General features: G+C 38.0%; 1 protein-coding gene across 2 annotated transcripts in view; it reads left to right on the plus strand.

Annotated features, from left to right (window-relative positions):
- The window catches only part of sdk1b (sidekick cell adhesion molecule 1b), a 299,372-nt gene that overhangs the window by 161,921 nt on the left and 121,310 nt on the right, over nucleotides 1-16,141 (plus strand). The window contains exon 7 of one of the 2 annotated variants that reach the window (XM_067442041.1): nucleotides 15,124-15,150. The exons of the other annotated variant lie outside the window; for it this stretch is intronic. Coding sequence (XP_067298142.1) covers nucleotides 15,124-15,150 — 27 coding nt within the window. The remainder of the gene's footprint in view (nucleotides 1-15,123; nucleotides 15,151-16,141) is intronic. 2 annotated transcript variants of the gene reach the window in all.

Below are 16,141 nucleotides of genomic sequence, written 5' to 3' on the forward strand. Positions count from 1 at the left end.
AACGTTGACTACCACTTTATATATGTTAGCTTGTGCTGCTAGTCGGTTGCATATGGTATCGAAAAAAGTATCGTTAGGAACCGGTATCGAAACTAAGGTATCGTAATTGGCACCGGATCGAAAGATTTTGAACAATACCCAGCCCTAGGTAAAGCTGAATTTTCAGCATCATTACTGTAGTCTTCAGTGTCACATGATCCTTCAGAAATCTTTCTAATATACTGATTTGCTGCTCGGATACCTTTCGTATTATTATTATTATTATTATTATTATTATTATCAATGTGAAAACCTAAAAAAACAACAACATGTATTTAAAACAGAAGTCTTATGTAGCATTATGAACGTATTTTACTGTGATTTTGATCAATTTAATATGTCCATGCTGAATAAAAGTAATACTTTCTCTAGAAAAATATTACTGACCCAAATTGTATTTAAGGAATTATATAAGTCAGGGCTGATTGAAGTGGAGCAAGTGAATAAGTGTCTGAAGAGTAAGTGATTGATTGAGAATGAACAAAGGAATAAACATTGAGTGAACGATTAACTGAGTCCACAAGCGAGCACAACTCTTAACCCCCCTGCTGTTGTTTATAACTTTAAAAACTCTGAACTGTTGTTTACTCGCTTGGCATACTTTGAGTCAGGAGACCTTATGACCCAATTACCCGAGTTTAACCACACAGCTTTAAACAGCTCGGAGATGCGGAGGTATCTTCAGAACACACGCATCTAACCTTCACGGATATACTTACAGCTGTAATGAGTTTGACTGGAGGACTGTTTGAACAGTTTCTGAAGGTAGATCTGTGCTATCACTCAGTGATATTGAGAGCCCTCAGAGAGTCACCTCTTTAATTTGGTCCGCTGTGGCTGGATGAGTTTGACACTTTTAATTAATTAATGCCGTTACACGTCACTTAACATGCACGTTAAGAGGTCAGATATGCAGGTGCTGCTCATACTGTATGAGTTTCAGATACTATTAAAGGTCCTTTATGTTAAATCTGTTAATATCAGCTGATATACATTAATGTTTGAATGCATTAGTGACCTGTGGTAAAATCACAGCTTATTAGTAATGAAACTCTGAACTCTTGGGACTCAAATGCAGGTTTAAACCATATTTTGGGACAAAGACCATTAAAAATGAACAGACATGCTCTCCGACTAAAATAACTGGCCAATAGTTACTGCTAAAATGACAATGAACCTGACTTGAGATCATGTCCATGCCAATCCAGAATCATGGAGTGCATACTATTTGTTATTTTGGACCTGCTTGTTTTTTAGACCCTTATTTATTAAATATTCTAGATACAAAAAATATAGATAAACAGTCGTCTGGTGTATTCATCATAGTGTTTTGAGCTAAAGCTAATTCACAAAACTTGTCCCTAGTAGGGCTTTTAGTTACAATTAAAAATACAGAATAACATAGATAAAATAAAATAAAAGGAGGAAAAAAGAAACACAATGTAATGTACTAACTACATATGAGAGCAATATTGTTCTTGAATTAGCCACAATTCGTTTTTTGGTGGGTAATGTTGGAAAACATTTCAAGTGGTCTGGCAGAGAATTCCATAATTTTGCCCCTTTAACTGAGAAGGCAGTTTGGGCAAATTATGTTCTGTGGAAAGGGATACTACAATTGCCTTTTAATGCTGCTCGGGTGATGGATCTGGTACCACTTTGCTGTCTTATTATTTTGCAAAGGGTTGGGAGAGCAGCGTTATTTAACAAAGTGTAGGGAGATCAAATGAACAAAACTTAAAATCTTATTACCAACAGTATGAATGAGGCTGATTGTGCAAAATGGTTTGACATTTCAAAAACTGTAAGATACTTTTTTTTAGACATTTAAAAATCTGAATCACAGCCCATCAGAACTTTTTTTATGCATGTACGGTAACACAAATGTTGACCAACAGAATTTCACTGTGGGAGGGGCTACTAAGCTCAGTAAAGGAAAAACAACAAAATGTCTTGTTTTGTGGTGCAGTTGACGTTCGCAGATGTTTAGGACACATGCAATCGTCTTTTTTAACGATCTGAGCGCATGGTCTGAATTGCAATCCACTTTTGCTAGATTAACAACGGAAAAAATATGCATGGTCCAAAAGGGTTGTACCTAGTTTCTTAATGAGCCATGGGTGTGTTCTATGTGCTTTAGATCAGGTTTTTGTTGGTCAATGATAACTGCGTCGGGCTGAAACTAGCAAAAAACACTTCACGCACCAGGTGTGTGATAGAGCCCAAGGTCTTATTCATGAAACACAAGGACAACATATTTCAGTGTGACTAATTTGTAAAAGTATAGTTTTAAGTATAGTTTAAGTGATAAACACAGAAAATTGTTCAGATTTTTATGGTTCTATGAAAAATGTAATGTTCCGCAAGCTGTTTGAATGAGAATCATTGTACAAAATGGTACAAAACTAAACTAGAAAGACTTTTTTTTTATATTCTAGACTCAAACTGAAACTGAACCGAAAGGACCCAAACTTAGGTGAAGATGTTTCAAGTTTTTCTGATCGAGCAATTTGCCATTCGCTGACAGTGTTCAAAGGTGATCTGTGAAGTTCTTTTGGGTCGTACTTCTTAATTAACCAGCGTTCCTCCTGCATTCTTGGCATGATCAAAAGATCTCTGCCGGCAGAACAGGAATATGCGTTCGATTAAAATGAGCCCTGAAAGTATATTAATAGCTAAGTCTGTTAGCACTCTCAAGGGAAATGCTGAGATCCAGCTCTTATGAATTCATCTAGACACCAGAAAGACTGCAAAAGTAAGTCTCTGGTTTTTAGACTTGTTTTCCTCACCCTTGCCTGCTACGGACTGGAAGAATAAACTGGATTGACTCTAAGTGTGTGAATTACCTGACAAAAGCAAGAGGCAGCTCTGCTATTTTGTCTGGTGAGGGTAAGTGGAAAAATTGCAGGGAATTACACCTAGGGAGTGGACATCCCTCTCTTTCTCACTTGGCCTCTTTTTACCTCGCTTTCTTGTTCATTAAGGTGATTGACACTGGAACTGGAGAGGGTCAATAGGTGCTGGTGTGCAAAGGAGAAAGGATAGAGATCCCTTTGTAATTTCTGGTTTGGCCTCTTTCCTCTCTCTTTATCTCTGTCTTACATGCTTCTTTCACATCGCAATCGCAGCATAGTTCTCTTTCTCAGTATCTCAGTCAATCGAACAGACTTCTGAAAACTGCAACGTGCTATAACTGTGTGATTTCAAAGATTTTTCAGATGAAGTTGTGAGGAATGTATCAGTGTAATCCCACCAGCTGTGTACTTCCCCACCTCATGTCCATAATGGTGTAGCCTAGTGGTTAAAGACCTAAGTTGCAAACCGAATGCTTGTCTTTTGGCGTCAGTAAGATTTTTTTATGTAGTCTCTTATGCTCACCAAGGCTGCATTTTATATACAGTGAAAAGAGTAATACTGTGAAACATTATATATTACATATCAATACAAATATATTCCTGTAATGGCAAAGCTGAATTTTCAGCTGCCATTACTCCAGTCTTTACTATTCACGTCACCATTCTGTTTAGTTTTATTCATGGACTTGGACTCAGTTTTCATTTGCCAAGGTTTTCCATGTTCTCGTCTGTCATCTTAGTACCTGTCTTCATCTTCCTGCCTGCACAGACCCTTGACAACATGATCGCATTAAACATTTCTTATTATTATCAAAGTTGAAAACAGTTATGCTGCTTAATGTTTGTGTGGAAATCGTAATTTTTTTCCGAGGATTTTTTGATGAATAGAAAGTTCAAAACAGCATGTATTCAAAAATATCAATCTTTTGTAACATTATAAATGTCTTTATTGTCATATTTTATAATTTGGAGTTGGTCCATTAAAGGGTTAGTTCACCCAAAAATGAAAATTAGACTGTGATTTACTTACCCTCAAGTCATCCTAGATGTATATGAAGAGTTCTTTTCCAAAACGTGATAAAAGCCACATTTAAAACAGTTTGTCATGCCATTTTGCTGTGTACTGAACCTATTCTCTGCTTCATCAATCTTCGGTGCCAAATCTATCGCTATATTTCCTTGTTTAAATGTACTGCAAGATGCCGTTTTTTTCCAAACAGGATTTTGGCTGCGGTGCGCCTGCGAATCCGATTCCGGCCGGAACAGAATCCTGTCCAGAACGCGAATCTTACCGGCAATCATCTTGACCCCTGATGTATGCTGCATGTGACGTGTTGCTTGTTGTTGTTTTTGTTTTTTTAAAGACATAAACCAACTACATAAAAAAAAGGATGGATTTGTAGCGCTTTGAAACAAACCAATTTTTTTTTTTGAATTTATACTCGATTTAGCAATCATTGTTTAACATATTCAGACTGAGCCTACAGTATAGATCAATAGAAAATAGACCATCACAGGATGAATTGAATACTAACAAAATGTATGGGTGTAGGTAAAAAAAAAGAAGAAGAAATTGTCATGAAAAGTATTAAAATGGATTTATAGCATTTTGGAAAAGAGCTCCTCATATGTCATCAGATGTAGCGTAAGCATTTTGAACTGTGAGAGGCACGGACGCTACATTTTTTCCGTAAGTTGAATACGAAAGGCGATTCACCAGAAGCTAGATAATTTACTTTATAAAGTTTTAAATATGGATATTTCTCACAAAACGCATTGATTCGCTCCAGAAGGCCTTTATTAACCCCCCGGAGCCATGTGCCACAGTTATATGATGGATAGATGCACTTTTATGGGCGTCAAAAAAAGAGCAACAGTCATGCCATTATAAAGCTTGGAAGAGCCAGGACATATTTAATTTTTAATATAACTCCGATTTTACTCATCTCATAGAAGAATGTAATATACACCTAGGATGATTTTAAGGTGAGTAATGCATGGGATAATTAACATTTTTGGGTGAACCAACTCTTTCAATGCCTTTTGTGAGAAAACGCTTCCTGCCAAATACAGAACGGAATCTTCTGGGTTTCCGTGTTTTTACAGTTATAATGTAGGGGACACTATTATACATCTTCTGAAAGAGTACTGAATCTCCTGATCAAAACACATGCAAAGAACTTGCAGAAACAAGCGATATCATATGTAATCATATCTATATGTAAAATAAAACTATCACCAACATTAAACAGCATATCAATCCAAACTGCCTGATGTTACTGAATGAAGTGTCGAAATGTCCCACGCTACTTTTATTTTGTACAGGAAAGAAGGAGGCGGGAGCCGGCAAAAACGTTCAACAACTTTACTCAAACAAATAAACAAAACGAAAGTAACTCGGGCAGCTCCTCATGGACGACTGCCGCGCACATACATAATCAAATGTACAACAAAGCACAACGTAAAGTCCAGGCCTGGTCCTCTCTCATCCTTGACTAGTGTCGCTCGTCCTTATATGCCTCCGAGCTCCCTCATGAGAGGACTCGAGACCGGTGTGCCTCACTGGTGACGCTCATTCTCTTTTTTAAAGCAGAGGTTTAAACCCTTCTTTCTTTTAATATATTGCATGTTATATTAGGGCTGTCCTCGACTAAGGATTTAGACATTCGAATCATTATTGTCGAATCTCTCTATGGTCGACTGATAGTCGAATCATCTGTGTGTATGTGAATGGGTTGGGAGGGGCATGACAGTCATCAGAAGGGTAAAACTATTTTTATTTTCCTTTACACACTGCACACTGCACACAGCAACGACTTTTAATAAAGCGATCAAAACTGCCCGCCAACTGACAGACGAACTGACAATGGCTTTCTTATTTAGGTATAAATAGCCTAAAAGATAATGTGGTGGATAAACATTCATTAACCGTTTTCTCATAACATGTTAAAGCCGCGATCGAAATACAGAGCATCACACAAATATATAAAAGAATGATAAATAAACCTTAAAAAAAAATAAAACTGCCTAGGGAGGAAAAGAACACTCGTTTACATGCACGTTCTTAAGCCGATTGTGCCTAAAGGGGGTAAAGGACGCGAAGCTCAGCCCCGCGCCTCAGGATCACAGCGCCACCTGACGCGCACATTACATACACGCAAGCTCAATTTTGAATTGACTGACAGAAGAGCTGCACGATGATTGTATCTTGTAGCACAGGGTTAAATCAATATGTACATTGACGATTTGAGGGAAATATAATATAAATTTATATAAAACCTTAAAAAAGCGCTCTGTGGTGCGGCAGGATTTTAAACAACACCCTGAGTGGCCGCGGACAGGGACTGAATGCTGCCGCCGGTGTGTGTACACTCACTGAACGTGTTCAAATTTTAAAGGCGCGGTGCAAAGCTCAGCGCCCTTTAAGGGGTCGCACACCGATGCTCAGCTCAGCTCAGCTCAGCGCCGCGCTTTAAAATATTGGGCTTTAAAACATTGAGCACCCCCATATTGCCAAAAGGGTATGATCCTCGTTTCATAACACCCGCGAAGATTCGACCGTCAGATCGGTGGTCGAATAAGGCTCCGCATATCGATGCATTGAATCTTCGACTATTCGGGGTCAGCCCTATGTTATATGTTCATACAACAAAAATTTCTGGGGCGCATGACATTTTTGTGAAAATGATCCAAAAAGCTTGTAAGGAAAGAGTTAACTAAAAAATGACATTCAGTTCCATAAAAGGAATAGTTCACCCCCACGATTTAAGTACAGTCATAATCATAGTCAGAATCATTATGTGTAATCAGAATCAGTAATTGCAATCTGAATCAGAACTCGTTGAAGGGATAGTTCAACCGAACAATAAAACTTCTGTCATCATATACTCCCCCTCATTTTGTTCCAAACCTGTATGACTTTGTGTCTTCTGATAAACACAAAGGAAGATCAATGAAGAATGTTAGGGTCCAAACTGCTTTGAAATTTCACTATATGGACAAAAAACACAGAGGCATTTCTCCCTCTGAAAATAACTTATTTTGAGCTCCAGGAAGAAAGTAAGACACATGTCTGGATCAACATGAGGGTGAGAAAATCGTGGGATTTTTCAAACATTTTATGTAAACTATCCTAAGTGCAATCGAAAATGAAAAGTATCAGACATTGATGTTTTAACCCTTCCATTATGAACGAAGAGATAAACATGTTTACCCTTGCTGCTCCACATGTATTTAGATATTCATGAAGTGATGTTTGTGTTCTTTCATGGAGGAAGCAATGCAAAGAGACACTGAGAGATGAAGAAAGAGAGAGACTGCTGGGGTTCATCTGTTTATTTCATGGTGTTTTATCTTCTCCTGTTCAATTACAGATCCAGAGATTATGAGTGACAGATGATCAGAATAACATGCGCCTCCAATCCAAATATTATATGTAGTCATATACATGTGTGTGGCTTCAGCTCATGCATGAACATGGGGCCATGTTTGAATTATCTACCCCCCCCCCCTCTCTCAATCTCTCTCCTCCTCTTTCTCTCCCTCTCTCTCTCTCTGCATGTATCTGATGCTGCTGGGGTTCCTCTGTCAGTTCCTGATGATGTAAATCTTTCATGACTTGTCTCTCATTCTCACTTCCTCCCTCACGCTCATCCTGTTCTTTTCCTTTCATCCGCTGTTTCTCGTGTCCTTTCTTCTCTCTCCGCTCTCCTCTGCTCTTCATTTGCCCTGGCACATCGTCTTCCTCCCTGAAACTTCATCACTCACTTTGTGCTTCGCCCTTGTTCATGTTTGTAAAGTTTTCAGGAGAATATGGGTGGGAGAAGGAGCGAGAGAAAGATCACAAACGAGATTTCTTTAATATCTCAGTTCTTTCTCCTGTGCATTAATGAGAGCAAACTTTTGCTTAAAGCAGAGTTAAATTTTTCACACTACTTTGTTGCCTGAAACCACATTTGCAGGTTGTGTAAGATTTAGTTAGTCGCAAGGCAAAATCTGTTGTCTTGGATCACATAATTGGCTGATAAATTGCCTTTGCGATGAATCTTATCTGGCAATGTCACAGATTTCGGTTCGCATTCCTCCTATGACACCCGTCTAATGAATAACCAATTGAGTGCAGAAATTGACCGTGTGTGTGTGTAATCACAAACACCATGTGCACATTTTGTGTGCATTTTGTATACCTGAATGACCTCATACATTTGACAAAAATGTGCAGTTACAAACTCGTGGGAATAATGTCTCCCAATGCAGAAAACCCATTTTCAGTGTTAACCAGTTAATCAGAAGGGATCACATGTTTTATTTTGACTAAACAGCTGCATTCTTTCTTTTTCAAAACCATTTTTGTAAACAGTATGCATGGTTTGTTGTCTTAAAGGAATACTCCCCCCCTCCACCACCCCCTCACACACACACACACACACACACACACAATTTCTGTCAACGCATATTTACCTTTGTGTGATTTTAAACTTATATGATTTTCTAGACCATACAGGGGGCGTTTATACTAGTCATCTTATTTTTAAGTCAGTTACATAAAAAGGTTGATTGGTCTAATTTAAATCCAAATGATTAGCCTTCAAGGTCCCGTTCTTCGCGATTCCATCTTTCAAACTTTAGTTAGTGTGTAATGTTGCTGTTAGAGCATAAATAATATCTGTAAAATTATAAAGCTCAAAGTTCAATGCCAAGCGAGATATTTTATTTAACAGAAGTTCCCTTTCGAAGCCTACAGCAAACGGCCGGTTTGGACTACAGCCCTGAATGACGTCACTAGAACCGTTTGTTGACTAACCCTCCATCCACAAGTGCGCTCAAGCTGCTGTCCAATCACAGCGTGGGAAGCGCTGGCCCAATCAGAACTCGTTATGTGTTTCTGAAGGAGGGACTTCATAGAACAAGGAAATCATCAGGCCGTTTTTAGGACAGAGGAAACTGCGCTGTACAGATAAGTAAATTGTGTGAAAAATACTGTTTTTTTTACACGCGAAACATGAACTCATGTTATATTGCACACTGTAAACATAATCAAAGCTTCGAAAACACGCAAAGAATGGGACCTTTAACTAATTACTATTTGGTCAGACTAGTTCTCAAGAGTCTTAAAGGGTTAGTTCACCCAAAAATGAAATTGATGTCATTAATGACTCACCCTAATGTCGTTCCACACCCATAAGACCTCTGTTCATCTTCAGAACACAGTTTAAGATTTTTTATATTTTAGTCCCAGAGCATATGCAGTGTATGCACACTTTACTGTCCATGTCCAGAAAGCTAATAAAAACATCATCAAAGTAGTCCATATGTCACATTAGTTGGTTGATTAGAATCTCTTGAAGCATCCAAAATACATTTAGGTCCAAAAATAACGAAAACTACGACTTTATTCAGCATCAGTCTTCTCTTCCGCGTTTGTTTTCAAACCTCAAATAAAGATTCAAACGGTTATGAATCAGTGAATCGATCAATCAGTTTGGATCACGTGTTAAACTGCAAAACTGCTGAAATCACGTGACATTGGCGATGTATGTCTTTTGAAAAAGCTTATTTTTTATTTCGGCAAAACGCAGTTGTTGTGTAAATGAACTACCAAAACGCTTAAATAGTTTACATTTTTTGTTGAAAATGGTATTGTGTAAATGGCCCCTCATTTAATTATAATATCCCTGCCTGACGTACTAAAAGATTTATAAAGGAACCAGAATCGGAATCAGAATCATTCAGATGACTTCCTAATTACCGTCGTGACCTTGAGCAAGGCACCTGTGTTACTCCCAGGGACAAGACTGGAAAACTCACATTGTGTCAAAGCATGTGTGCTAACCACTAGGCCATAGCTCACTGTTAAGATATTTTTATACAAAACTAGTTTAAATATTCATGTAATGAGGTCGTGTGACAACAATGTAGCACAGTTTGTTTAGTTTGGAATGCTTATTATTTTATAATGTGTACTGTGTCACTTGCTATTTCTTGCATTTTGGCAGTGCCAGGCATTTTGGGTCACATTCTCGCAGTGTGACTGCTCCTATGACACCCGTCTAATATGTAACCAATTAAAGCTCAGCGTTTGCTGAGGTTGTCGTGTGAGACAGAGAGCAATCGAGACGGAGAGCAGGAAAGCCATTACCTTAGCTCTTTACCCACCAGTGTGGCAGCATATTTTTTTAAATCAATTTCACAAAACTTTCATGCCCCCCAGACTATTTTGTATGTTCTGTATCTGATATGTCATGAAGAACATAGCTTCTGCCTATTTGAACAAAATGCTGAGAAAATCACTCAGATTCAGAAGATCAGATTCAGAAACATGATCAATAAATAGATGGCGTAAGTCACACCCATCAGCACCTCTAAATCTCGCACAGTCCCTTCTGTAATGTTAGGCTGTTTATATACTGTTGAATATTTGATGATCGCATTAGCTTGGCTTCTGTCGCTTGTTTATGCTTCTTTGCTTGTTTTTGGATCTGGAGATTCTGTTCGATTTCAGAAGATGCATAATAGCATCCCCTACCGTATAACAGTGAAAACATGGATTGCTGGATATTCTGGCAGTGGTGGGAAAATGTTACTTGTTAATACTATTTTGAAAAGGCCTACACTACAGTATGATGTATGATTCTGAAGAATCTCTCTCTCTCTCTCTCTCTCTCCCTCTCTCTCTCTCTCTCTCTCTCTCTCTCTCTCTCTCTCTCTATATGTATCTATCTATCTCTATCTCTGTATACACACCAGGGGCGAGGCTACATAAGGGCCAGGGTGGCACTGGCCCACTCAGATTGACGGCTGGCCCACCCAATCAGAACAGACAAAAAAAAAAAAAATTGTGATAGCAGAAAATAATATGCCTATGTGACAACACAAATCACTTAAACACGTACAAAAAGTTTCATTAAAAAATAGGGCTGTCAAATATGCTAATAACGCGTTAACGCAAATTCATTTTAACAGCACTAAATTTATTAACGCAGCGCGCATTTTCTGTTTGATCCGTGGCATAGCCCGTAGTTGGAAAAAGTGAGAGCAGTCAGACGCAGCAGCAAACATTAATAGGGAAAGAAAAGGGTTGACAGTAATATTCTAAACCAAAAGTGCAGTTATTGCCTACATAAGCTACCACATAGCCTAAGCTACCACATTTTTTGTTTAACTTTTATTAGACTTCAGAAAGAAAAGTGCGTTTTTTTCACTGAGCACATTCTCTGCAGTCTGAGCGCGATGCACTGCAGCTCACTCTCGCTCATGTCTGAGGTAAATCATTAACACCATCACCGCTTACAGTACACCTGTTTTATTGAACTAAATACATTACAATCGGCTAAAACGAATGCACAGGTTACTTCCCTGAACAAGCGCGCTCCCGAGTCCATGTTCTTCACACTGTCCACGTAAATCGCGGCCCAGTTCGGCGTGCACACGCAAAATACCGGCAGTTCAATAGGGAGCGCGCGTCTCTTAAAGGGGCCGCACTATATTCCTACTCGTGGAGTATGGACCTCCTCAAGGTATGGTGTGGATCTGGTGCGCTCACTGGTACACATTACCAATTTTTCATACGAACTGTGCCCTGCTCTGAATTAAACTGCCAGTGTAAAGACTCCCTTTATATTCTTAAAATGAGAAAAATCACTGCTTACTCTTAATTTTTAAGTTTAGGCTTAAGAGACATGAACAATTTCTTAAATAAACATCTATGACCTTTGATACGTCTAATCTTCATGCTGTATTGATTATTATTGAATAAGTATGGTTTCACTAATAATAAATGTACATTTGCATAAAGCATGCATAGCATACTCATGTTGATTAGAGTATTAAAAACTTAATTTTAGATTTACAATTGCTAAAAATGTGCGATTAAATTGCGATTAATCACGAGTTAACTCATGACAATCATGCGATTAATAGCGATTAAATATTTTAATCGATTGACAGCCCTATTAAAAAATAATTACTGTAGAGCGAAAACATTTTCATATAGCTGACTTATTGCAGCAGCCAATCAATAAGCTTAGTAGTAATGTTTAGCCAATCGCGTATTGTTGAGGGGATGGGAAGATAAGTTTACGTCTGCTAGTGAAATAAACTTTTAACACGGGCCACGGTGCATAACACGAGACGAAATTCTCACAGGTTAAGCTGCAAATACATGTTTGATAACAGTTATACTGAGTTGCATTAGTTGACAAGAACTTGGTTATTCCATTTTAAAATGAACCCAATTACTGAACACTGATGTCTTGTTAGTGGTCATATAGCAGCACAATATCTATATTTGTCTTCCTTGCAATAGGCTTTGTAGCTGCTTGTTATAAATTAATTTTGCATATATGAATTATATGAATTTGTTGTCAAAAAATAAATCATATATAGCTTATATTTACTGTCAAGTGATTTTGTCCCATATTGTTTAATTTGTGTAATTTGAGAGTAGTCATTGAGGTCCACCCTATTCCACCAAGGTCCACTCAGTTAAAAATTTCTGGCCTCGCCACTGATACACACTGTTCAGCAAGTATGCATTCAACTGCATTCATACTTCAAATACAATGCAGGGTTTTTTCTTCTTTTTTTCTCTCCATCAAACAAATCATGAAAGAAATGTATCAAGGTTTCCACAGATAAAGCACAACTTTTTTCAACATTGATAATAATACGAAATATTTCTTGAGTCCCAAATCTGCATATTAGAATGATATCTGAAGGATCATGATGATGGAGTAATAATGTTGAAAATTCATCTTTGATCACAGAAATAAATTACATTTTAAAATATATTGAAATAGAAAATAGTTATTTGAAATTGTAATAATTATTCACAATATTATAGTTTTTACTCAATTTTTGATTGCAAACGCAGCTTTGGTGAGCCTAAGAGACATATGACATTTAAAAACCTTTACACTGATGTCACAGGGTGTTTTGGTGTAGGTTCATGTTTCATGTTTTTGAGGTTATCATGTTCACAGTCATGGGGTGCTTCCCAAATTTGATTTGTGCATCCTCGTTTGCTTTCCTAGCTTCCTAGCTTCCCCACGCCTTAGCTCCAGCCCTTCAGGATGCGAGGGAAGAACGCGAGGAAAAGACGCAAGGACAGAGGAACTGAATCAAGTGAAATGAAATATCCTCGCTCCCTTTAACGTCACTTCAAAGCGGCGTCAGTTAATTTATGACCGCCCTGCTGGATTTAGTCGGGATTCTTGAACATTAGAGATAACTATTTATATTGTGAGCTTTAGCCTACACAAAATACCACATTTGTCCATATTTGATTTAATATTACCAGTTATTATTAACAACGAATTCCAGTTATTATCGGCTTTTTATTCGCTGTATAGTATTAGTTTCTATTTGTTCCTCTATTTGTTTCGTTCATTTTCTTGTCCTTTGATATAATTCTGCAACTGTCAGGTGTTGTTATTTGACAAACATTTGTGTCTTGTACATATAAACATAACAATAATAATGAATAAACTGGGGCACGATATGAAAGGGGAGGAGAATTAATGCTTACATCAGGTTTAGTCGATAAAACACTTCCGCAAAGTATACTCCAGTGTATCCTCGTTAATGACATCTCAGGAAGCTCCTCACTCCTTGATCCTCACCTCCTCGCAGTGCAATTAGAGAATTGAGATCTCCTACAAGATGGCTGAGCTCCATCGGTTTCCAGGTCATAGGATGGAGGAGCGAGGAAACGAGGAGGGATATTGAGAAGCAACCATCTTTTGTCATGCACTTCCTGGTTTGTCATGTGATCCTGCCATGTGCTCCCTTGTCTTGTGTTCTGTCATGTCATTGGTTCATTGTTTGATCATTGTTCACAGGTGTCCCTTGTCCAGTCATTCGTCTGTGTATTTAACCCCTCATGTTTGCCATGTGTCTTTGGCTGCATTTACACTGCAGGTCTTGATGCACAATTCCGATTTTTTTTGACGACCCGCTTACATCATCTTTTCAAAAGCGACCAGTATCCGATATTTGCATTTACACTGTACACTGGCAAAACAGCCCAAGACGTTCTTAACCGGTGAAAGGAAGTAAAACAGCACGATATGTGACGGAAGCAGACAAAATGATTGTAGGCTACAATGTTTTGCTGTCTGCACTTTTCCACACATCTTTAAAGGTCACCAAAACATTTCTCTCTTAAGGCGGAGAAAAAGAGGAGAGCCCTTGATGGGGTTGCCAGGTTTTCACAACAAAACCCATCCAATTGCATCTCATAACTGTATTAAAGTAGCCCAATTCTGCATGAACACTGCGGACTTGGCAACACTGGTCCTTGATCGCAGTTTGTGTCCACCTGAGTTGACGTCATTCGCCTCCGTCCTTTTCTCAGTGATGTACGACTCACATTTACCGGGGATTATCCGATTTCACCGCTTACATGGCAGACGCAAATGCACGCATCCGAATCATATCGGATTTATTACCACTTATGAGTGAGGCCTGAATCCGATCTGAGGATATCGGAAAATTCATCAGTTTTTTTAATGCTTACACGTTCACATGTCATATCCGATCTGTGCCACATGAGAGGAAAAAATCGGAATTGGGTCAACTGAACCATGCAGTGTAAATGGGGCCTAAGTCTGTCAATGTGTCCCACTGTTGGTGAGTTTATGTTAAAGCTGAGTCTTTTGGTTGTTTTTGCAAAGCCAAGTCTGTTTCATGTTTTGAGTTAAGTTAATAAAGAATGCACTTGGGTTCATCAACCTCGCCTTCGGTGGATGAGTGTGACACCTCAACCTGAACAAACATCAGGGAGCACAATATGAACTCAAAAATATTGTCTCTTTTTATTGACAAAAGTCTTTATGACAAATTGCAGGACAAATATTCATGGTATTTGAGATGCATAAACTTTCAAATAAATTCAATATATTTACATTTGATAAGTCTTGAAACTCATTTCTCTGTAATACTGATCAAAATGCATTTCCTTGTTTACCTATTAGTGTTTACTCTTATTTATTTGTACATTCTGCTGCTTATTTTGTTGGTCAAAGTAAAATCAGGAAGCTTATAATCGTGGCGCAGGTCAAGTGTCAGCAAATTCATTACATGTCGCAGGTGACGGAGGGACCAAGAGCTGTTGAGTTGATGTTGTTTTGGACTTAAAGTGTGAGGATATATAATCTATTTCAGTGAGAGGAATGCTTTTTTCTGATTTCTTTTTTCTTTCTTTCTTTGCTCTCGGTGACCTGATGAGCAGTAAACAAGAGGAATCGTGGTTCCCTTGGTAAGGCACTCTAATGACTCTTAAAGCTCTCTTTCACTCTCGTTCACATCTCCTCTTCTCCTTGCTCTGATCACATCAGATGAGCATCTGCTTTGAGATTTTGAATTATGAAGTGAACATTTGTCCTCTTGGCATTTCCCTTTCTGATTGCCCAGAAGATGAGGCTTGGGCTTATGTTGGGAATCATTCTGAGGAGGGGGTCATAGCAACCCCCTCCACGGTCTTAGTTTTAGGAGATAGAATGTGAGAGTGTCTCACTAAAAGTCTCGCTCTTTGTGAACAGTGGGCATAAGCCGCGGGATTATAGTAAACATTTGTGATTAATAAATAAATGTAGGGCTGCAACAGTGGATCCATAAAATTAATAATAATTGCTAATGCGAATATTGTCGATTAATCGTGTCTGCGTGCTTTGCATGAAAATCATTCGTCAGTCACAATTTTACAGTAATAAATCCTTTTCCATTAACTTCATAGATTACAAACATACACACGAACTATACATGAACTTAATTTGAATGTAATGCAGTATTAAATCATGGAACACTTAATATTAATGCAGTTCATGTCTAATAAAGAAGATCATTTCAAAGCATTTATTTAATGTCATTTTCTGTGACCTAATGTAAAGTGAGAACAATTTACATTTAATAAGTTGTTAACGAAGCTTTATTTATTTATTATTTGTTTTTTGTTTTTTACAATATGAGCTAAACAAACAATCATTTTATGGTTTTTATACATTAACAATGTAGAGAATGCAGTGTTACCAGTATATTTGCAATTTGCAGTATGCATGTATTTAATTCCGAGCATAGCTATAGTTTATTTTTTATGTATACTGGATCTCTTTTTCTAACCCTGTTACTTTGTATTCTGTGCATTGCATATGCATGCATATTAGTACTACAAAAAAACACGTATAAATAATTATGGCCTGATCATTTGAAAAGATTCTGCGGGACTTAAAAGCACGCCTGCAAAATAAGAA

The sequence above is a fragment of the Pseudorasbora parva genome, chromosome 4 (genome assembly GCF_024679245.1).
Source record: "Pseudorasbora parva isolate DD20220531a chromosome 4, ASM2467924v1, whole genome shotgun sequence".
Lineage (NCBI taxonomy): Eukaryota > Metazoa > Chordata > Actinopteri > Cypriniformes > Gobionidae > Pseudorasbora > Pseudorasbora parva.